Source organism: Microtus oregoni, unplaced genomic scaffold (genome assembly GCF_018167655.1).
Source record: "Microtus oregoni isolate MIOR12 unplaced genomic scaffold, Mior012 000015F_ref0000493, whole genome shotgun sequence".
Classification (NCBI taxonomy): Eukaryota; Metazoa; Chordata; class Mammalia; order Rodentia; family Cricetidae; genus Microtus; species Microtus oregoni.
In genome coordinates this window covers 39,445,071-39,469,528 of record NW_024543074.1, presented here as the reverse complement: position 1 = coordinate 39,469,528, position 24,458 = coordinate 39,445,071, and the positions used below count along the sequence as shown (strand labels likewise).

Here is a 24,458-nt window from a genome sequence, read left to right as displayed (position 1 = left end):
AAGTCCTCTGCTACTACCTTCTTTTTCACACCCAGGTTGATTTTCATTTCTCTATCCTGAAGTACAGACTTTTAAAATTACATATTCACAATGAACTTGGGGAAATGTGGAAAGGAAACTATATATTCTGACTTTTCTGTGGTTTCTCACAAGGCTTTTATGGGAAGAAAAGAAAAGCATCTGTCTGTGACTGTGATTTCAAATGCAGGAGATGCGAGTGTAGTTTTAAGGAAGAGCTGTGGAATGTGGCAAGGAGATGTCCAGCCCGATGGTCACAAAGCAAGGAGGGCAAAAGGAAGCCCTTATTTTTCAGGGTAAACATTTCCCCATTCCCTGCCCTAGCCAAGCTGGAGGTCTCATTGCCCAGTAATGCATTTAGCATGTTTCCCAAATGAGTTAATTCTTTAGGACCAATTTCAACCATGTTTCAGTTCCATGATCAGTTTTAGGAATTTAGTCTACTCTGTGGAGGTTTATAAACATTTTAATTAGTAGTAACTTGTCTCATTTGTATAAAGAGGTATAGACAATAATTTTAATAAAAACAAACTGAACACACAATTAGATTTATAATGACTGACCACTATTAAATATTTATCACCTTAAATATGTATCCACCTATTACCACCAAAAAGTTGAGCAGATAATTTCTAATCTTAAAATTATAAATAAAAGTAGAGATTTCTTAATATATATTTTTCTAGGGCTGTGACTATAACTCAGTGATAAAGAGCTTGGCAAGCCTTTAGGAGGCCCTATATCAAATCTCTAGTATTGTATACATAGAACAAAACATAAATGTGTTTTTAAAGAAACAGAGAAGTAGGGGTAACTGTCGAACAGGTTTTCTGAAAACACGTGCACCGCTCTTGCATGTTTTAAGCAAAGATTCGTCATTGCTGTTTAGTGTGGTATCTTACTTCTTTATCAAAACACACACTCCAACATCTGTAGTCAAGCATCTTATCAAACTGGTGCATGTGTATCCCAAAGGGAGGGAAAGGCCTGAGGCACTGGCCCCAGACTGGGGAGCAGCAATCACAGTACGCCCCACACAGTGGACCATTAACTTCCTGAAAAATGAAGGGAAGACATGACATCCATGAGCCCTCGGGACTTCGGAAATGGCTTGAGGTACAGGCACAATTAGGTGGGTTCTGTGGGATGGCAGCATCAAAGCTTCACAACGGCACATATTACTGAGGAAGAAAGAATAGTGACTGCCAGTAGCTGTGGGAAAAAAGAATAGGGAGTTTTACTTAATAGGGGCCGAGTTCTCATCTGGAGGCATTAAGAGAATTAGAAGATGGATTCTAGTGTGGAAGGTGCCTAACAACACCACAGTGATTATGTACATAAAATAGTGTCTGCAGTTTCAGAAATGAATTTAAGGAAGTTGCTCCCTGCCTCCCAGTGGCTAAACAAAGCAAACTTAAAGTCTCACCTATCTTTGATATTGAGAGGTTTGAACAGTGAAAAATGAGTCAGGCAGGGTTTGAGTCTTCAGCAATGGGGTGTCTTGAGAGCCGTGGGCATGGTTCCACGTAGTTTCTGAGAACTGGACACGTGGGCAACTCGTGAGCCGAGCAGAGAGAACATACTTTCAAAGTAACTTTCAAAAGATAAAATGATCTCCAAAATATTTAACTTTCACGCAACCAACTAAAATGCTCAGGGACTTGGTCAGGGGCTGAGTGAGTCGTGGAGTCTTTGTTCCAGCCATAGCTGTGATCTTACCAGAGAAGAAACAAGGGAGGTACCCCCAGAAGGCACGGACTTCCTCAAGGCATTTGTGCTAGACAACGATCTTGAGGATGAAGTAGTATCCACATCTTTGTAGGGTGGACATTTTGATTCAATAAGCTCAACCAATCTTGGCCAAAAGCAAGGCAAAGATTAAAATGAAAGTAAACATTCAAAGTCTCTTGAGAGTGAAGCAGGAATCATTGTTTTCTCTACAGCTGGGCAAACACTAGGGTCTCTGAGTTACCCACTAAAGGGTGAGTTTGTGTGGTGCTGAAGAGGGAGGGGCTGACTGAGGACAAAATACTTAGGAAGAGTTCATGGAAGCATTCATTAGCATTACAGCTTCATACTTAGAAAACCCCAAGAAGGTATCTGAAGAGTCAACCTCTGTAAACATAACCAAGTGAACTCCCAGACCAGGGTGAGTCTAGCCTCTGGCCACAGTCTGGCTTTCCTACTTTTAGATCTAAGAGCAAATTACCCCTTTGTTTGGCGAGACATTTACTATCCAGTGTTGGAGAAAATCATATGAACTTGGTTTTTTCAATAAAGTTTGATGGTTTAGTGTGTAGAATTTTTACCTGCCATGCACAAATCTCTGTGTCCATTCCCCAGCATTACATAAACCAGACATGGTAGCACATGCCTATAACTCAGCACTCAAGAGGAAGAACCTGTAAGATCAGAGTTCCCAGGTCATTTTCTACTATCTAGAAAATTCAAGGCCAGCCTGGGATACAGGACACCTTGTCTCAATAAATAAAAATTTTGATATATTAAATGTGTCACCTACATTAACAGTCCCTAAGTTGTATATAATAGATATTTACTTAACTAAGACTTTATTATGCAAAGTATAATTAATATGAAAATATAAATTATGAATAAGCAAATAGTTCTCAACCATTATGTTGATACAGTGTAATAAAAAATCAGGAGTTACTTCAGCTTACAAAGAACGTTGATTCATTATTGAACTCACTGTTCTGGTGACATGTGTCAGGTAAACCTTGGAAATGAGGAAAGATTTATGTTAAGTTGTGACTGTGTTGGAACATTTTGTTAGCGTAGATGGATTTGAAGTGGGTTTCACCATTTCTCACAGGCAACTTTCTGGGCATGCGTAGTTCACACAGCGTCACAGATAATGAAACTCTCTCCCCTCCCTCGATTTGCAGTGCTGCCCCTGCTGTGAACCACGGACATGGGGAATGCCACAGCCGGGTTCATTCTCCTAGGACTCTTTAACCACACCAGAGCTCACCTGGTTCTCTTTGTGCTGGTTCTGACTGTGGCCCTCAACTCCGTGGTAGGCAATGCCCTCCTGCTTCTCCTGATTCAGCAGGACCGCCGGCTCCACACACCCATGTACTTTCTCCTTAGTCAGCTCTCTCTTATGGACATGATGCTGGTCTCCACCACAGTGCCTCCCATGGCAGCTGGTTATTTCACGGGCAAGAAGTCCATCTCCACGGCTGGCTGTGGCTTTCAGATCTTCTTCTTCCTCACAGTGGGAGGTGGCGAGTGCTTCCTCTTAGCGGCCATGTCCTATGACCGCTAAGTGGCGATATGCCACCCTCTGCGCTATCCGGTTCTCATGAGCTGGCAGTTATGTTTGAGATTGACCTTGGGATCTTGGCTCCTGGGCGCAGCCGATGGAGCCATGCAGGCTGCTGCCACAATGAGCTTCCAGTTTTGCAACAGGAACGAAATCGACCACTTCTTTTGTGAAGCCCCTGTGTTGTTGCACCTGGCTTGTGGTAAAACATCTGCCTTTGAGTTTGTCATGTACATCTGCTGTGTGTTGATGCTTCTGGTCCCCTTCTCCCTCATCCTGACATCGTATGGCCTCATCTTGGCCACTGTCCTCCGAATGCGGTCCATAGAAGCCCGCAAGAAGGCCTTTGCCACTTGCTCCTCTCACGTGGCTGTAGTGGGCCTCTTCTATGGAGCTGCCATTTTCATCTACATGAGACCCACATCTTCCAGGTCGGCTAACCATGATAAGGTTGTATCGGCATTCTACACTATTGCCACTCCCATGCTGAACCCCCTCATCTACAGCCTTAGGAATAGCGAGGTCAAGGGTAGCCTGAGGAAGTGTGTGGCCCGTTGTGCTGCCCTAACTAGTAGAGATACCTTGGTTTGCTTGGACTTTAGCAGCTGTACAAAGAGGAAAGACATATAGTAGGCACGTTAACGGGGTTATATGTCAGGATGCCCAGTGGATACCTGAAGCCACTGAGAATTGCAAGCTCTGTTGTTGAGTTTCTTTTCCATCTTAACTTAACACTTCTACCCTGTGGTTGGAACTGGGGGGACCTGAGGAGTCTGCAAAACTGGGACTAAGTTCCTGTTGTCCTTCCTCACAATTTCATGAACACCTTTGTTCTTATTGTGGACATTAGCAAACTTAGCAGGCTATAGCTTCCGTAGTTTACTTAATAAGCACCTTACAGCTTGTCTTTTTGTTTGTTTGTTTTTGTTTTTCAAGACAGGGTTTATTCTGTTTAGCACTGGCTGTCTGGAACCTCACTATGTAGACCAAGTTGGCCTAGAACCCAGAGATCCTCCTGTCTCTGCCTCCCAAGCATTGGGATTAAAGTCGTGTGCCACCACCACCCAGAAAGCTTGTCTTTAACATAGCTGTATCACAGCTTTTTCACTTTGGGGAAATAAAGGTCACTAGAACTGAGGTGGCTCCCATGTGACCAATGAATGGGTAGCATACATAGAGTGGATACGCTGGTCATAACTGGGTACCAGAACCATAAGTCATCTCAACATGCTACTCAGAAGGCAGCGCTGTAGTGGAAGAGTTAAAAATCCTGGAAGGTTTCATTCTTTTTCAGACGACAGTTGTCTGCAGGAAGCTATGAGTGTGGAAGGCAAAGCCACAAGTAAGGGGTGTGTGTGTGTGCATCTGTGCCCATGTCTTGGATATTTTCTGCTTTACTCAGAGGTTTTGGTAAAGCTGCATGCTGGGAGTTGAGTGTGGAGCTGCCTTCTCATTTCAAAATGAATTCTCAAAAAAAAAAAAAAAACCCTGAAAAATCGCAAATTCTCAGTGAAAAGTTCTCATGCCTCTCCACACACAAATTTTTATGCCAGCAGGCACTGAAAGCAGCCTTGAGTATTAACTGCCAGTTGGTTTCAAGTCTAGGGAAGCAAAGGGAGTATGTACAAGGAAGCCACCACTGAGGGAGTATGCCTGAGCCAGGACCTGGATCAAGCCAGGGACCTCCACAGGAGCAGGCCCAAGCCAGAGGCATCTATGGGAACAGGACCAAGTCAACGACTCTGCTGGAGCAGGCCTAAGGCAGTGACCTCCACAGATGTAGATACAAAAGAGAGACCCCCAAGGGAGCAGGCCTGAGACAGGGACATCTGTGGAAATGGACCTGAGCCAGTGACCTACACAGGAGCAGGATTGAGCCAGTAGCCTCTACCAGAGCAGGTCCAAGGCAAGGACCTCCACAGGAGCAAGTACAAAGGAGCCACTGCTGAAGGAATAGGGCCAAACCAGAAACCTCTGCAGCACTGGGCGTGAATCAGTGACCTCTCCACAGGTGCAGGCCAGAGCCAGCAACAACTGCTGGAGCAGGCCCAAGGCAGTGACCTCAGTAGGAACAGCTCCAAGCAAACAATCTCTGTGGGAGCAGGCCCAAATGACCCCCAGTATTTCAGAGCAACCCCTGAGAACACTGATCAACCTACAGGAATACTGAGTGACCTTCAGGGAAACTGGAACCATGGCCCTAACTGCACCACAAAGAGCAACCATCTGAGTCTTGGATCCAGTGGCACCTGAAAGACTGATCAACAAAGACACAAGGCCAACGACACCAATCAAAGGGAAAGATGGGTAGACAAAATAATAACACAATCAATACCACAAAGAGCAACACGACACCAATAAAGTACTTTTTTTAGTACTTTCTGTAGAGCTGGATTTGTTGATAGGTATTGTTTAAATCTGGTTTTATCATGGAATATCTTGCTTTCTCCATCTACAGTGATTGAAAGTTTTGCTGGGTATAATAGTCTGGGCTGGCATCCTTAGTCTCTTAGTCTGAAAAACGTCTGTCCAGGAACCTATCTTTTAGAATCTCTATTGAGAAGTCAGGTGTAATTCTGATAGGTCTGCCTTTTATGTTACTTGGCCTTTTTCCTTTGCATATCTTAATTTTATTTATTCTATATATTTAATGTCTTTATTATTATGTGGTGAGGGGACTTTTGTTCTGGTCCAGTCTGTCAGGTGTTCTGTAAGCTGCTTTTACCTTTAAAGACATGTCCTTCTTTAAGTTGGAAAAGTTTTCTTCCATGATTTTGTATGTTTTACATGCCTTTGAGCTGGAATTCTTCTCCTTCTTCTATCCTTATTATTTTTAGCTTTGGTCTTTCATGGTCTTCCAGATTTCCTGGATGTTTTGTGTTAGGAATTTATTGGATTTAACATTTTCTTTGCCAGATGAATTTATTTTCCCTATTGTATATCTTCAATGCCTAAAATTCACTCTTTCGTCTTTTGAATTCTGTTGGTTATCCTTGCTTCTGTAGTTCCTGTTCACTTACCCAGATTTTTTATTTCCAGAATTCCCATGGTTTGTGTTTTCTTTATTGCCTCTGTTTCAACTGTCAAGTCTTGAATTGTTTCCTTCACCTGTCTGATTTTTTTCTTGGTTTTCTTGACATTCTTTGAGGGATTTATTAATTTCTTCCAATTTTTGGTTGTCTTTTCCTTAATTTCTTTAAGGGGATTTTTCATTTTGTCTTTAAAGGCCTCTATTTTCATAAGTTATTTTTAAGTTTTTCCTTCTGTGTCACCTGTGTTGGGATGTTCAGGTCTTGCTATGTTGTAGGACAACTGGATTCTGGTAGTGCCATATTGCCCTTTTTGCTACTGAATGTATTCTTACACTGGCATTTACCCATCTGTTCTTCCAACTTGTGTAGGTGGCGTTTGTGCCCATGGGGGCTGCTGATGTTGCTGGAAAGCATTGTATGCAGGGAGGAAGTTGGGATATGTGTGGTTTGGTGGCAGAGTAGGTCTTGTGGGAACAGAGTCCAGTGGGTGGCAGAGGTGGTGGTGCATCCTGTCTGTAGGTCTCTTAGCTGCTGACAAGCTACTGGGGACTGTACCACAGCAGTGGGATTCCACCAGAGTTGGAGGCAGGGTCCAGTTCCCTTGCTGGGCTGAGATTGGAGGGGGAGGAACAGGGGATGTGCACTGGGGTTTAGGGCTTAGGGATTGGGGCGGTTTAGTTGGAAGACCTGACACTTGCCTGTGATAGGTGATGAAAGGCCTTTAAAGATGATTTATGGGGGGGCTGGAGAGATGGCTCAGAAGTTAAGAGCATTGCCTGCTCTTCCAAAGGTCCTGAGTTCAATTCCCAGCAACCACATGGTAGCTCACAACCATCTGTAATGAGGTCTGGTGCCCTCTTCTGGCCTTCAGGCATACACGCAGAAAGAATATTGTATACATAATAAATAAATAAATAAATAAATAAATAAATTTTTAAAAAGATGACATATGGGCTACTGATATTGTGGGGGATATGACTGTTCAAGGTGGGGAAGATGGGGCCAGCCCCATGCTGCTTTTTGTCTGACTGTTTTTCGTGGCAACAGAAATGAAACCAGAATGCAGTAACATAACCCAATATGCAACACTGAGATATTCTCTCTCTCTCTCTCTCTCTCTCTCTCTCTCTCTCTCTCTCGTTTTTTAAGACAGGGTTTTCTGTATAATCCTGACTGTTGTGGCACTCATTCTGTAGACAAGCTGCCCCCAAACTCAAAGATCTGCCTTCCTCTGACTTCTGAGTGCTGGGATTTAAGGCATACACCACCATGTCCAACATTTTGTTTATTTGTTTTGCTTTGATTTGTTTGAGTGAAGGGACCAGGGCCAGTTTTGTTTTCCCCAGCAGTCAGGTTACAAGGAGCTCTGCCCTTTATTACTACCCCATCCTATGTTGACTCATTTCTGGCTTCAACCAGACCCTCGGGAAGTACATCCAGTCTAGTGGTCAATCGGGGTTCTATCCGGCCATATGCAGGAACTGTTCTTGCTATTTTCTGTCACACAGACCCCTGACACAGCAGACGGGCTCTTGACACCATAATCATAGGTCCAGATGTCATGAGCCAACCCAAAAAATGATTCCTGTATCAGTAAGAGCCTATACCCAATCACTTTAAAGCACACTTAACCACAGCTGGAATTCTCCTATGTAGGCTTAAAAGGATTGCCTTACATGCCCACCCACCCCCGACCTCCCTCCCACTGCTTAAGGCCATTTTCAGGGGGCCCCAGGTTGCTGGTTTTTCTTGAAAATGAAGCTGCTCTCTTCAATTGCTTATCAGGTGTCTTCTGGTCATTTGGATTCATCTGAGGGCCCTACAAAGACCTCTCACAACAAGTAGCTGAGCTGTAGTCCCCATCAACCAGAGGGCAACTGTTCAAACCATTACAGACAAGATGGGCACATGTTATAACCAATCAGGTTGCTTCTTTAGCTCACTTCCGTTCTTTGTGGATGTCTCCTCTTCCCTCTGCCTATGTGATGCTCCAAGGCCTCCTGAAGCGTTTTCAATCAGACCCTACCTGACTCTAAATCATAATGTGGTGACCCGTGTAAACTATGTCTTGTGTGATTTTTAACAGAAGCTGCCTTTATTTCTCCCGATGGCGCACACCTTGGGAATTCTGCGTTCAGACTCGCTCTACCGAGAGAATGCTACTTCCGGTGATCATCCTCCCCCAGACTCCATAGTTTAGCTTTGTACAGAGTGATGTCATGGTAGACTTTGAAGTGGTTCAGCCTGTTGTCCTGGCGGTCTGGGTTGACCTAGAGGGGAGGGGGCAGGGTCAGTCTTTCAGAGAGGAAGCAGACTAGGGTTTACATGATGTAGAGCTGGATCTGTATCAGGCCCAAGGCCCGGTGACAGCAGGGCTTTTCCTTGTTAAACCTTGAGCTGTGACACAGATACATGTGAAGATCTCCAAACTGAAGGAGAGTAACCTATCAAAGCTGAGGCAGGCCCCTCCCTGCTGCCCAAAGGAGGCCTTGCCTCAGAGCTCACCACCCCTGGAAAGTAGCTCACAGAGGAGAGGCAGTGTATTTATTACTGTAGCTAAGCTACAAGGACAGCGCCTAGCATGGGCTACCTGACAAATGTGTAGGCGTATTGAAGGAGCATGGCGCTAAGGTGAATACAAAACAACTTAGTGACTTGTCCAAAGTCACACAACTAGGGAATGTGGCCCTGAATTCAAAACCAGGAGAGACTGCTTCCCCATCACTGCCACTGCTGGTATGCTCCCAGGGACCACTAAGTGAAGGAGCCATACTCACCAAGGGAATTGGATCCCATCCAATTTCTTGGGATTCAGTCTGTGTCTCTGGATATTTCTTCCTTGGGCCCTGTGCAGCATGGTGAATGAGGTTCAGGAACTTGGCTGGGAGAGGAGGCATAGTTAAAAAGGAATCAAAAACCGCAGCAACAACTAGCATGGCATAATAAACCTATGGGTGTGGTAGTAGCATGCATACCTTGGTCATAACCAGCAGCTCTCTAAATGGTCCTAAGGACCACTCAACAGGAGGGAAACCATACCTGGTACTGTAATCTTCAACCACTTCAAAGAACTGTAGAATATGGCATTTAAATAACTTAGGGTTCTGTTGATGTGAAACATGATTCCTCCTGGCAGTGCCAATTTATTCCTAAGAGAACGTTGGGCACTAAAGAAACTTCACTTTGAGCTTGTTTTCTTCTTGGGGGAAAAAAATTGCCTTTGGACAAAGAAATGCCCATGCCTCAACCACTGACAAAATGCACAGTGTCCAGACTGGACAAGCAAAATACAAAAAAAAAAACTGCCAAACCTTGCCAAGACAGTGTAAGATGGTTTTGAAAACTTTCCTGCCTCTGAAAATGGCCCATCAGTTACTATAGTCCTTAGCCAAATTTGGTTGCTCCAACGTTGCAAATGAGACTTTGGGTGATTGCCCAGGTAGTCATTGTCTCTGTCATCTACTGCACATTTTGGAAGCTGCTTGATTGCACTTCCTGTCTACTCAAGTAATATTATCTCCCTTCTCTGGTCTTTGATGGGGTTGAAGACTAGATAGTCATAGTTGCATTCCTCTTATGACTTAATTGAAATATTTAGCATATGTTTCTTGCTTAATATGTTTGTGCTGGTTGTACTTCTAATTTTTATTCCTGATATCTGTTCTTATTGTATATAGTTTTGTATTGGGTTTGGAACTCTCTTATTTAGACAAAAGGGGGAGGTGATGGGGAACTTCCTTCAGCCAATGGCCTTTGAGAAACTGGACCAGGTTGGGCATGGCTTTGGGTACCAAAAGGTGCACACTCTCTGCTTTCTTGCTCTGTCTCTGCTCTCACACCTGAATTCTGGATTTTGTTTCTGTTCCCTGTTGTGATCTGTGAGTCCCCTCTTAAATAAAGAACTCCTTATTATACCCAGTTCAGAGATAATGTGGGATTACTTTATTTATGTTCCCCTTCATCTGGTGTGTTCCCTTCACTAGAGAAAGGAGCAGGTACTGCAATGCCTTTATTTCATGACAAAGAAACCGAGTCACAAAGAGTTTAGTAATTTCCCACTGTCACACAACTAGTGAGAGAAGGGGGACTCTGGATGCTGAGCAAGAATCAGCCCTAGAAAAAAACAGAGAGACAGCCCACTGTCAGCAGCAAGGACAAGAGCCAGGCTGTACACAATTCTCAGACCGTGCTGCCACCTACCCTTCCTGTGCCTGTTCACAGATCATGAAATGTCTTTGCACAGCTTCCCCTGAGAAGCTCTGCCTCTGATGGGGGAGAGTCTTTTGTTTTGTGTTGATTTCATTGGTTAAATAAAGAAACTGCCTTGGCCCTTTAATAGGACAGAAAATTAGGTAGGCGGAGTAGACAGAACAGAAGGCTGGGAGAAAGAAGCCGAGTCAGTCAGTCACCATGATTCTCCCACTCCAGACAGACGCAGGTTAAGATCTTCCCTGGTAAGCCACCTCATGGGCTACACAGAATATTAGAAATGGGTTAGATCAATATGTAAGAGCTAGCCAATAAGAGGCTAAAACTAATGGGCCAGGCAATGTTTAAAAGAAGACAGTTTCTGTGTAATTATTTCTGGTAAAGCTAGCCGGTGGCCGGTGGCTGGGAGCTGAGCGGTGGGAAACAGCCCTGCCACTCTTATTACTACAGAGTGGCGCTCAACGTGATGGACTAAATCCACTTAAAAACCTGAGAAGGCTTTGAAAAAAAAAAAGGGAGAGAGAGTTTAACACAGCTTTTGGCTGTTTGTGGGTTGCATGCTGCAAAGAAATTTTCCTGACTCAGCAGCAGGAAAAAACTGGCTGTTTTAAAATGCCGGCTTTCTGGGCTATGCCGCCATTGTGATCTCTGTCTGGCTCCTGCGGGCTTTTGAATGGAGCATTTGGAGTAAAGTGCTATGGCTTGTTTGATGGCAATGTGGACTGCTGTGTGCCTGGAACTGTGTGTGGCTCAGGGGCACCAAATGGCTCTGAGGCAGGAGCAGCTCAGCTCCACCATGCAGAACTGTGCTGGTCTCAGGCAGAAACTACCGTAATTACTGTAATAACAGCGCAGTTAAGGTTTCGACTGGGCAGGACACAGGCGGTACTGTATTATCCCTACATGGTGCAACTTAAGTTTTTAAGAAGTGCTTAACATTTTAAGAAATGCTCCTGGATAGTAAAAAAAAATTACAGATTCACAATAAAACAGATTCAGACATAACAGACCTCAATGGATCACAATGTTGGATGAATGTACGTAGGCTTGAGAGAGAAAAAAAATAGAGAATAAAGTTAATGCCCTTTAAAAAAAAGGATAAAGTCTTTAAAGAGACAGAGTACAGATATTTAGAGATTAAAAAAAAATAAAGAAAAACAAGCCATGTAAAAATGGAAAATTCACAGAGAGTCTGGATTCTTTGTATTATTGTGTTTTCTTTAAAGTTTTTGACTATAAAGGAACTCAATACAGAGAGACATTTCATTACATGGGCTGCCAAGCTAAACTAAAATGGATTTCATGAGGGTATTATGACTTCAAAATTTGGGTCTAAGGATATGATGCTTTGGAGAGGGTCTTCTTTTGTTTTCACAGAGGATGAGACTCTATGGATTGCTTCTATCCCAATATGGTATGATAGACCATACCCTCCTGAAAGGTTGCTGTGAACACCCTCAAAAAATTACTTGGCTCAACTGCCAACTGAGATGAACCTGGCACACAGGTTACACAATAAAAGACCTGATTAACAACACCCCATTCAGAAAAAAACAGTTTGGAGAGAAACAACTGTGCCCATGTTCCCATATATTGTTTATAAATGTTCTTTTACATTTAAAGGGGGATATGATATATATATATATATATAAATAATTTACATTGGTATGGATTTTAAGGCCAATTTTGTTATATGTATATGTATTTCTGAAGATATTGTGATTGTATAGTTCATTTAAAAATGTAATGTATAATTAGGAAATATAGGTTGTTAATGGATAATGATCAATAATAATCAAGCTTGTAGTCATGTTAGCTAGATTTTCTAGATATATAGAGATATATTTCAGTTAAATCAGCATTCTTCATATCTTTCAAAGATTACAGAATATGACATTTTAAATGTTTTAATAACTTAGGGCTTTTCATGACAATGAGACATATCTGCTCCTGGCAGCACCAATCTACTTCAAGAGGAAGATGGGCATCGAAGAGGCTACTTATGGAGTTTGATAGCCATTTGGGCAAGAAACTGCTCTTGCCTGGACTGTTGCATAAACTGGACACACAGAACCCTCAGAGAGAGGACTGCTAAACTTGCCTAAAGGTGAGATGGTCTTTCAGGGTTCCTGATCTATGAAAGAGTCTACGAGACATTCTACAAGATACAGCAGATAGTGACTGAACTGTTTTTGAAATTTCCTGCTTCATGGAAATGTCTGCTGGATACTATGAGCCTGAAGGCCAAAGATGGATGCCCCAATGGTTCAGAGGAACTCTGGGTGACTGTCTAGACAGCAAGATGTCTCTGTCATTTCTAGAGTTTGGATTTCTTATTTGCTTAGGTAATAGTATATCTTTCTGGCGTATTTGATGGAGTTGAAGACTAAATAGATAGTTATAGTTTTCCTTAGTTATGATACAAGATAAAATAGATATAAATATTGTAACTGTAATTCTTGCTTGATAACTGTTTTGTTATAGGCAATCTTACTATGTTAAAGTAAAAGCCTTTCTTTTTTCTTTAAACAGAAAAAGGGGAAATGATGGGGGAGAGTCTTCTGTTTTGTGTTGATTTCATTGGTTAAATAAAGAAACTGCCTTGGCCCTTTAATAGGACAGAAAATTAGGTAGGTGAAGTAGACAGAACAGAAGGCTGGGAGAAAGAAGCCGAGTCAGTCAGTCACCATGATTCTCCCACTCCAGACAGACGCAGGTTAAGATCTTCCCTGGTAAGCCACCTCATGGGCTACACAGAATATTAGAAATGGGTTAGATCAATATGTAAGAGCTAGCCAATAAGAGGCTAAAACTAATGGGCCAGGCAATGTTTAAAAGAATACAGTTTCTGTGTAATTATTTCTGGTAAAGCTAGCTGGTGGCTGGTGGCCGGTGGCCGGGAGCTGAGCAGTGGGAAGCAGCCCCGCTGCTCTTATTATTACATGCCTCTGCCTGGAGTCTTTGAGAACTCTTCCCAGAATGCCACTGCCCGACAGAGGCACCAGTCTGCGATGCTGGCTCACTCATCCCCTTGCCTAATTACTCTCCAAGTATGTACGAGGCTACTTCCTGCTCCTTCATAACAGGCCCTCCTCCTAGCCCCAGCCCGCGGACTGTTACAGGGTAATTATGAAAATAACAGCCAACATTTATGAAGCACTGCACACCACACCCCATCCTAAGCACTTGCGTTATTTTGCCTAGTTCTAGCAATCATCCTAAAAACTGTTTCAGAGAAGTTTTGAAAACAAAAAAATGAAACTGGTTGTCCTAATCAGCTTTAAAAGTGCCCATTTGACACAGCCTAGGGCCACCTGAGAAGAAAGCCTGGGCTGAGGAATTACCTAGATCAGATTGACAGGTGGGCTTGTCCACGGGGGTGGGAGGGATTGTCAAGATTGACAATTGATGTAGAGGGCTCAGCCCACTGTGGGCGGCACCATTCCTACACATGTGGTCCTGAGCTGTATAAGAAAGCCAGCTGAGCAGGTGCCTGCAGCAAACAAGCCAGAGACTGAGTGAACCAGCAACCTTCTTCAATGACTTCTGCTTCAAGCTCCTGTGGTTCGGGAGAATTGTCTGTATTCTGTCAATCATATATTTTAATAAAATGCTAATTGGCCAGGCAGGAAGTATAGGCAGGTCAACCAGACAGGAAGTAGAGGCAGGGAGATGAGAACAGGAGAATGCTGGGAAGAAGGCAATGAGGCAGACGCCATGAGCTCCAGCCCAAGATGGATGTAGCTTAGAATCTTCCCAGTAAGACATCGCCTTGTGGTGCTACACACATTAATAGAAATGGGCTAATCAAGATGTGAGAGTTAGCCAGTAAGAGGCTAGAGTTAATGGGCCAGGCAGTGTTTAAATGAATACAATTTGTGTGTTGTTATTTCGGTGTAAAGCTAGCCATGCCGGAGCTGGGCAGGATAAAAAGCAGGCCTACTCGCCTCCTCACTACACTCCTGCCCTGATGTTCCTTGGGGAAAAGGGAACTGGAAATGTGAGAAGAAATACACCCTTTTCTCCCCAAAATACTTTTGGTCAGAGCGTTTGACCACAGCAACAGAAGCATGTTAGAGCACTGCCCATAACTTGCTTAGTGGGTAGAGGCATTGAAAATTAAAACCAGTCACTATGACTTCAGGGTGATGGAGGGTTGGATGGATACAAGGTAAGGGCTTATGAACATTGATGTTGGCTTCGTGGGTAGTAACCTGGCATTGTAGCTAAAAAGTCAGTCTCCTGTGACCTTGGTTAAAACCAGTTTCAGAGGACCCCATATCTTCCCCAAGATAGCAGAATCCTGAGAGGTATCTACAGCCTGCCTGACCCTCTGTACCCTGGCCCTTAGTGTTCTCAAGCCCAGCACTCACCATCTGCAGGCTCCTCCAAGTTATCATGCCAAGACATAGGCTTCCTGGCAATCGTGTGAACTAGAGAAAACAAGCAGCAAAATTCACATTAGCAGGGCCTAAGATTGTCCTAAGATTCACCTTAGACAAGGCCTCTGTTTAGCATTCACTAAGGAGTCTGGCATCTGCCAGGAACTGTGCAGGACACTAAGGAACAAGACCTCACAGCAAGCCTGTTACTCCAGTACCGTAGCCAGGAGTGCCTACTTGACCTTAAAAGACTGGAACTCTCCTGGTGTCCCACATGGATACTGTCTTCCGGTTTCCAGCATGAGGAAACTTTTGCTGCCAAGTTGGCAGAGAAGCAAGCATGTCTGAAGACAGGATGGACATGCAGGAGGCCATTGATTGGAGAAACTGAATCCACATCCTCCAGTTGACGGGAGCACTGCAGACAGCACTGAGCAAGACAGGAAGTGCTCCCAGCTCCTGAGTATTCCCTCTGATGGTGACTGACAGCATGTCAACATGGGATAACATGTGAGAAGGAACCTGGGAGCAGGCCACGTGCATAGAGGTGGTGGCGTGGGTGTGTGGTGAGTGTCCCCGAGAGGTGCCTGTGAGTCCTGAGTGAAGGGGTGGGTACACTGTGTGAGAAGGCATGGAAAGAAGATGAGTGACAGCTGGCAGAGTCAGGCACATCCAAAGGAGAGAGCTGGTGAAGAACAGGAGGAATGAGAAGGTGATGGGAGCCCGTGCCCTCCAAGGAGTTCTTTGTCTCGGACCCTATTAGCTATTCTCAGCCCAGCCACACTCAAATGCCAAAGATGTTACCAGTGTGTTAGCAAAGTCTTTGTGAACGAAAGCAAGTGCCAACACCCTGTAGTATATTCTCACTTTATTCCAGTGAACCCCATTAGTTATGGGCCCAGAGGGGCTGGGCCAGGAGACTGCACTGTCTGCGAAAGCCTCCATGTGGCCTTCAGGGGTCATTTTAATTCGTAAAATGGACAATGTTTAAACAGAACTGGGGAATAATTTTTCTCCTCACTTTAGTGATCAAGTCTCCTGACAAAAACTAGCTTACATACGGGTAAATAAAGTCTCCACACTTTCTGCAGACAGCGAGACTGGACTTGACTGTGGCTAATGCAGCACAGAAGTTGGAGACAAGGAGCATGTAGGTATGGGAGATGGCTTGGCACACTTAGGAAATCTGTTTCTATGGGAATGAAGGAAGGAAGGAGTGTGTGTTATGTGTGTGTGGTGTGTGTCAGGTATGTGTGTGTGTGTGAGGTGTGTGTGTGGTATGTGTGTGGTGTGTGTGGTGTATGTGTGTGCGGTGTTTGTATATGGTATGTGTGTGGTGTGTGTGTGTGTGTGGTGTGTGTGTGTGTATAATGTGTGTATATGATATGTGTGTGTGGTGTGATGTGGGGGGGTGTGGGTGTGTGTGGTGTGTATGGTGTGTGTGTGTGTGTGCGGTGTGTGTATATGGTATGTATGTGGTGTATTGTGTGGTGTGTGTGTGTGTGGTATGTGTGGTGTGTGGTGGGGTGTGGTGTGTGTGTGTATGGTGTGTGTGTGTGTTTGTGGTACGTGTGTATGTAGCAGTAGCTGAGCCAGAGCACAGTAAGCACTGTGACTTTGCTGGAGACTCTTCGGTGGGAGTGAGGTGGAATTAAATGTGGGGGGAGGGGTCAGAATGGATGGAAGCTGGAAAGGAACCAGAGCCAGATCCAATGAGACTTTAGAGGCTGCTGGGTTCAAACCAGCTCAAAACTGCAGGAGACCTCCAAAATGTTTACAAAGGGATTGGCCTGGTCTGTTTGGTCTTTTAACATAGGTAACAGGAAGGAATGTGGAGGAAGGAAGTTGGTGCTTGGAGGGAGAGTAACTTGGAGCTCCTGAGACTGTCACAAATCTAGGGGGTTTGGAGACCACAGAGACCTACTCAGACACTATTAGAGAGCGAATGTCCTGAGCAGGCAGAGCGGCTGCCATGGGCATTGGGACCTTTCGTTCAGCTGCGCAGATGTTAATTGGGAGAGCTGTGGGTTGGAATGATCAAGAGTGCAGCGAGGTGGAGTGATGAGAAGCTAACACCTTAGCTAGTGCAGTGGGATGCTTAGGCCAGGCAAGCAGTGCAGGCCAGGCAAGCAGAGCAGGCCAGGCAAGCAGAGCAGGCCAGGCAAGCAGAGCAGAGCAGGCCAGGCAAGCAGAGCAGGCCAGGCAAGCAGAGCAGGCCAGGCAAGCAGAGCAGGCCAGGCAAGCAGAGCAGGCCAGGAGGGGCAAACATTCAGCCAGAAAGCTGCTGGTGAGCTGCTCCAAGGAAGAATGCAGGGAAGTGGTGGGACCCATGAGTCTGGAGTTCAGTTTCAGGCCCAGAGGGTTTCAGAGAACCCAATGGAGTCACACAGGAGGAAGACAGTGGGAGATCGGGGGCATGGGGTGGTTTTGCTGAGTGGGGGTGAGGGGAGGGGAAATTTCAAGCTCTGTTCCTTGTAGCTTACCACTTCTGAGCTTAGGGAGGTCAGGGGTAAGAAGTCAAAATAATAATAAAAACAACAAACCATACAAGAACAAAACCCCTTGGTGTATTAAAAAGAAACCAGACATAAAAACCCTGTACAATTACTTAAGAAGCACAACTACCCCCACCCCAAATCATTTATCTTTATTCTACATCTAAAATACTCAATTTCGGACGCATTAGGATGCACCTCTCATGCCTGGGGTGATGTGGGGAGAGAAGGGAGAGATCCCCTCAAAACTCAACATAGAGCCAGAGGAGGCTTGCTCTCCCACTCCTCCGAACCCTCTTGTGCCTGCTCACCCTTGCGCAGGGGATTCACGTGATACTGCGTGTACAGCTTCTGTGTTCGCAGCTCTTTCAGAAATAGTTCTCTCAAGATCTGATTCTGATGAACTTCGTCCTGGATCATCTTCTGCCCCATGTGTCCTGCCATGGCCTTGCCCTTGCTCTGAGAGGTCAGGCTATCTGACTTCTCCTTGCCAAGAGAAAGTTTGCCTTCTGCTGTCTCCTAGCAACAGTGTTCCCCTTGTGTTCAGGCAACAGCGTCCTTCTTGTCTCTAGGCAACAGCGGCCAGATTCCACAGCACCACCCTCCCTGGCAGTCTTTCTCTGGCTTCTGTCCACTCCACCCTCCAAGCTCTCAGGCTCCTGGTGTCTCATTGATCCTCCACCAGTGCCCTCAGACCCGAACCCAGCATCCAGATGTAGCACCTCTCCTGTGCACCTCTAGGGAAGGGCAGCTGTCCCTTACCTAGCCAGGAAGAAAAGACTGGAGTGGGGACATCAACATGGGTGATCGATTCCTAAAGACAGATTGAGGAGGAGACCAAAACCAATAGATTTGAAAGCAGGTGAAATTTAGAAAGAAAAGGATAAAGGAGAGAGAGAGAGAGAGAGAGAGAGAGAGAGAGAGAGAAAGAGGAGGGAGGGGAGGAGAGGGAAGGAAGAGGAGGGGAGGAGAGGAGAGAGGAGAGGAGAGGAGAAGAGAAGAGAAGAGAAGAGAAGAGAAGAGAAGAGAAGAGAAGAGAAGAGAAGAAGAAAAGGCAAAAACAAAACACCTCTGACACACACAAACACACAAGGTGGGGCAGAGCAGAGACAGAGAGAGTCAAATATTGCTGGTATGAAGACCAGCCTCCAGCAGTTCAGGGATTGAGGCAGACCTTTGACTTTTCTGTCTGAGGAAGTAACACTTCATTCTCTGGGGCTGGGAGAGATGGAAAAAACATACATGCACTCTTAGGATCTTCCTATCAACTTCAGCCTCAGTTCTGTCTTTATTTTTCCCTTACAGCTTACATAGCCCACTCAAGCAATATATAAACTTCAATGCAGTTACATTCTAGTTCTCAAGGATTATAATGAATATAGATAAAAACCATGTTTCCCGTTTCCCTTACATAATTAAACATTTTAAATATTACAAGTGAAAACCAAGTTGTCTCAAGAACCCACATACCCAAGTAACTTGTTACAGATTAACAGAGTGTGAGCAAGCAAGGTATTTCTCTCAGCCAACTCTTTCGCTGGCAAGCTGCATTTTCTGGTTACAATGAAAAGAACTATCATTTTATTACCATCTCTAAAGTTAACATTATAAGAACTCTTAAGAGAATCACACACCCAAGCTTTTATACATGGAAAAGAATCAGTCAGCTCTACATGAAAGCCTCAAGGTGCATGCCCACTCCTCGACAGCTTTCATATCAGGAAGCTGAGGGCAGAAATGAGTACATGGAATTAGTCACACCTTCGATCATCAATCCTAGCAAGAAAGGCACGTCAGCGAATCTCTGGGCTGCTCTGTTCTTCTTCCCTGATCTTAATGAGTCCCTCACACAGCTACGTGCCTCTCCACAACTTGAAATTCTTTCCTAGGGTTTTTCACCTCAAAGCTATTTGACAAAAACTTCTCAGTCTAACCTTAAGTCATTCCCAAAGCTCTTCTTCAGCTCTGATGCACTCCAAAGCCTGTGGATGTATCTCGCAACATTTAAAGAATTTAAACTAGCTAGGCTTCAGGGACTCAGTTGTTTTTCTTTATCATTAACCTAAGCCATAGTCTATATGGCTCCTCAAAAGAAGCTAGTTGTGTGATATTTCCTTTTTTATTTTTTTATCTCTGCAACCTCTGCTTATCAGAGGCAGGGGAAACCTTTCATCCTACATTTACCTATGATAATTATTCCACTAAATTCACTTCTATCATAATCCCCTACTATATTTATTAAAAATCCTCAATAAAATTCTATTTAAACTAACACTATTATTGTATAAAATCATTGCTTTAGTTGAAGAGTACAGCGTAAGAGGAAATCATCTTCATAATAATCCACAGGTTAAAAAATGTTCGGTAGAATGGGATAGTTCCAAGACTACATTAAGGACAGTGGGGATTTCCCCATGCCCATTCACACCATGCCAGAGATACCAGAGAAAAATGACAGTGGCAGACATGCAAAGACACAGCAGTAATAAGAAACATTCTGGGTCCATGGCTCCCAGGGCCTTGCCTATCCGAGATTCACCCATCAGAGTTTTGCTTCCTGGTGAGCTATTTTCCTGAATTTCAACTGCCACCTGCTGCTCTCTTGACATGGCCACTGGCAGTCAATCTTCTGACCAGTGCCCAGAGATCACAGGACCACCACCCTTTCTAATCTAAGTAAACCGACATCTTTATAATTTATCTAATTATTTTTTGCAATACTAGGGATTGAACTCAGAGCATCTGCACATAGGGGAGCTGCTCCACCACTGGGCTATATCTCCAACTTTTTTATTTTAAGACAGAATCTCTTCAAGTTGCCCAGGAAGATGCTGAACTTGCAATCCTCCTGCCCCAGCCTCCTAAATTGCTGGGATTCTAGGTCTCTCCTACCACCCAACTACTTTCAATTTTTCATTATGGCAAAATACACATCTTCTAAGATCTCCCATCTCAGCCACTGTCAAGTATGCAGTCCAGCTGCAAGAAGTATGGGCACAGTGTGAAACCCAGCTACAGAACTCACCCCTTAGGCAACTGTCCTCTGTCCCATCCCCTGACAACCACCATCTTTCTTTCTATACCTGTTCAACCTCCAATCACCTTCTATAACATGATTTATTTTTAAATAAACATAAGAAGCCTACAGTGGGGAGAGAAGCCATGCCTGGCTCTGGTGAGCAGCTAAACACAGATGCCAAAGCTTGTGCTCTTTCTTTCATTCACTCATTCATACATTCATGACCCAGGATGTTTGACGTGTGATAGTATTTATAGAGTTAAGTGTGTAGCCATTGTTTCTAATCCCCAAAACCACACCTACCAATGACTTCATAATTAGCTGCTTTTCTCCTTGACCTGTAGGATTCTTTGCATCTTCTCTGCAGAAGTTTTCTACCCAATGTTCATATGAGCTCACAGGCGATTGCTTTTCAGAAGCCTTACCAGGCAGTAGAGTCCCTGTCTGGTAGGTAATACTCTGTTGCAATAATCTTAGCTTCTTCCCTAAATGTGCTTGTTTATACCTAAGCTATTAAAGATGAGATCTGTCATCTCTCTCTGCATCCCCCAGTCCCTGTGCAGTAGAGGTAGGTAAGGGTTTTGTGTTCGCTGGCTGTAGCCTTGTTTGCTTACATCATTATATAGTCCCTTAAAACATTCAGGCAGTTAGAGTCACACTGTCTTTATAGTGCCTTTATGACTTATCAATGTGATCCGCGCCTGGCCTCTGTGTCCCAAACAAGACTCAAACAGCCTCTTGGAGTCTTCGCTGCCTTCTGGAGGGCAAGAAGAAGTAAGCTGAGCCTTCAAAACCACATGGCTTTCTTGAGGAGAATGTACAAGATTTCACCTGTGCTCTGTCAATAAAGCGTCCCTCAGCTTGAATTATTAGTCTTGTTTCTGGAACCCTCCATGCAGGGCCGGTGCTAGAGCTGTCTGGAGGGTCATTCCAGAATAAGAACAGAGGATAATTCAGGTCAAAATGAGATGTTTAGGGTTGGAGGGTGTGGATTGACACTTAAATAAAAGTTAAGGGATGCTTAAAATTCTTCAGCATGGGAAAACTCAGGGGAAGGTCCGAATGCCTGAAAGGGGAGAACAGTGGGACACTGAGGGAGGGAACACTTAGAGTAATGAAATGTGTTCCTTATGGGAGAGCCAAGAAAAATGAAGGAAAAAGAATGAAAATCCAAATTAGTGGCCATCGCATCAGGCTGACGGCAAAGACCTGCGAATCCTGTCTACTGTAATGAGCACAGCTCAGAAAACACGAATTCGACAACTATATCAGCTGGAGGATTTGGTTGCTTTGTTTTGGATTTCTCATATTTAGGAGTGTTTTGCCTGCGTATGTGCAGCACACACCACATGCGTGCTGTGCCTACAGAGGTCAGATGAGAGAGTTGGATTTCCTTGAAATGGAACTACTCCCATGATGGCGCTGGACTCAATGCAGGTCCTCTGTTCCAGCAGCAGGTGTTCTTAATAGCCGGGCCATCTTTCCAGCCCCTGTTTTGGTCTTTTTGAGCTAGGGTTTTACGAGGACATCGGCTTTGAACTCACTATAGAGCTGACATTGGATTTGAAGTCCTAATTCTCCTGCCTCTGCCTTCCCAGTTGATGCAAGCCTGAGCCACCACATCTGGCTTAGAAGAAAAACTTTAAAGAGAGAATAGTGTATATTTCTAGAGATATGTCACTTGTATGTGCATCTGTGGCAGGAGCTATAAGCTGCTAAAGACAAAGGTCACTGGGAGGGAGTGAAGCATATCTGAAGGGATTGAGACACTACAGGTCGAACAAATGCCAAGTATCACAGGAATGAAAGGGGATTAAGAAGATGAACTGCTTGGGTCCCATAACAGCCATCAGATCATAAGAGCCACACAGTGTAGTCTTGGAGGACTCAATATTTTCCTCCACAATAAAGTTTCTGCAGAGCAAACTTCATATCTTTGTTCCTCAGACAATAGACCACTGGATTCAAAGACGGAGTGAGGACAGAGTAGAAAATAGATGCCAGGCGACCCTGGGTCGGGGAGTACCGAGAGGCGGGCCTCAGGTACACGAAGCTTCCAGTTCCATAAAACAAGACGACTGTGGTCAGGTGAGAGGAGCAGGTGGAAAAGGCCTTCCACCTGCCGTCCACTGAGGGGATGCGAACAACAGTGGACACGATGCCCACATAGGAGAGGACCGTGAGGGCAAAGGCGCTCATGACGATGCAAGTGCCAACAGCAAAGCCTATGTCCTCATTGAGATGATAGTCAGTGCAGGACAGCCTCATGACTGGAGGGATGTCACAGAAGAAGTGTTCAACAACATTGGGTCCACAGTAGGGGAGGGAGAAGGTGTTGAAAGTGTGGAAGGAAGAGTAGACGGCTCCACTCACCCAGGCAGTGACCACCATTGCAACACAACATTTGTGGCTCATGATGGTTCCATAGAGCAATGGTCTGAAGATGGCCACGTACCGGTCATAAGCCATGGCCGTGAGCAGGAAGCATTCAGTGCACGCGAGTGTGAAAAACATATAAAGCTGTGCTACACACTCGAGATAGGAGATGAGCCCCGAGCCTGTGAAGGACATAACCACTGCCTTGGGGATGGTGGCTGAAGTGTAGCACATGTCCAGGAAAGATAAATTCTTCAGGAAGAAGTACATGGGGGAGTGGAGCCTAGTGTCTCTCATCACAGCTGCGATGATGGAGATGTTCCCCAGGAGGCCGAATGTGTAGACAAGCAGGAAAAACAGGATTACCACCAATCCCAGCTGCGGGGTATCTGAGAAGCCCACAAGGATGAAGTGACTCACTCTTGTGTGATTGAACATGTCTGCTAGAATTGTGTTCAGATGCAGGAGACCACACACAGCTAAGGGAGGGGACAGCAAGAGAAGACAAGTTCAGACGTGTGTATGCAGCTCCATGTTGTCTACAGAGTCATGGCTTCCATCAGAAAGCTAACACCACGAAGCAGCTTATCTAAAGGGCATTTCAAAGAACTCAGGAGGAGGAGGAGGAGGAGGGAGAGGGGGAGAAGAATTGGCTAGGGAGGGGTTAGAGCAGGGGAGAGAGAGGGCACACCTGCCAATTGTCTATTGTTTTTATATTCTCCATGGAGTCAAGTGGGAAGCAGTTCTGGGAGTTTGCTTTCTATGTAATGAAGCAAATCAGCTCATAAACATTTCAATGTTATTTTAAAGGACAGTGGGGTTTTTTTTTAGATTTTATTCTCATTTTAACACTGCCTTCTTGAGAGCCTATAGATTTTCTGAATCTCCTCATTTTCTTTCTATTGTTGGTTCAATCCTCTCTCTCTCTCTCTCTCTCTCTCTCTCTCTCTCTCTCACACACACACACACACACACACACACACATACACACACACACACACACACACACACACCTTCTTTAGTAGTAATTCCATATTTTAGCTGAAGAATATCATTCTACCAATACTGCAGGGCAAATGTCCTCTGCTGAGGAAAACATGCAATGTGAAACACTTGGTTCTAGGTTTCTATAAATCCTGTTCCTAGAGACCTTGATTTGTTTATTTAGCCTCTGCTTGTTTTTATTAACTATATGGCTGTGTGATGCCGGAACATGCTGTACTCTTTCTCTGCTTGTAGAGAAGGTCAGTATCTGATGATGAGCCCTCAATGGACATTAGTGAATGGATAAACCAAACCAAGCATCTGTGGTCTCCCTGAGACATCAGCCTGAGAACCTCGCTCTGAGCCAGGGGTCTCAATAGACTCAGCTGTGAGTAAGCTCACGTGTGTAGGAAAACATAAAGACCTAGATACTCACTGACTTTGAATGTGTAGGCTGCTGGTTAGGTTTAGTAGAATATGTTATATCCATGGAAGTAACTGCTTTCTGAGCCCTTGTTCTGGTTCATCAGCAGCTCCAGAGAAGACAACCGCCACAGGTGCTGAGCAAAAGCACAGAGGTTCCCACTTTTATCACATACTCCCCACAACCCTGGGGGAAGACTTTGGCCTGTGAGGCTGCTTTTAAGGAGCAGAAGC

General features: G+C 44.6%; 3 protein-coding genes across 4 annotated transcripts; 1 reads left to right on the top strand and 2 right to left on the bottom strand.

Annotated features, from left to right (window-relative positions):
• The first annotated feature begins 2,950 nt into the window (after positions 1–2,950).
• On the top strand, positions 2,951–3,934 carry LOC121456352 (olfactory receptor 2T8-like). The gene is given in 1 exon segment (XM_041664435.1): positions 2,951–3,934. A coding segment is annotated over 1 exon segment (984 nt).
• Positions 3,935–8,495: 4,561 nt separating this feature from the next.
• Fam183a (family with sequence similarity 183 member A) lies at positions 8,496–17,866 on the bottom strand. Of its 2 annotated transcripts, XM_041665193.1 has the most exons (4): positions 17,734–17,866; positions 14,919–14,978; positions 9,114–9,217; positions 8,496–8,606 (listed from the first exon to the last, which is right to left on the bottom strand). In XM_041665193.1, the coding sequence occupies exons 1-4, from the start codon at positions 17,864–17,866 to the stop codon at positions 8,496–8,498; spliced, it is 408 nt and encodes a 135-aa protein (XP_041521127.1). The 2 variants fall into 2 exon arrangements, with proteins under 2 accessions (XP_041521127.1, XP_041521128.1); XM_041665194.1 differs by lacking the exon at positions 14,919–14,978.
• Positions 17,867–22,328: 4,462 nt separating this feature from the next.
• Positions 22,329–23,255, bottom strand: LOC121457134 (olfactory receptor 1019-like). Its single transcript, XM_041665827.1, has one exon. It carries the CDS (start codon positions 23,253–23,255, stop codon positions 22,329–22,331), a length of 927 nt encoding a protein of 308 aa, XP_041521761.1.
• Between the last annotated feature and the right edge of the window lie 1,203 nt (positions 23,256–24,458).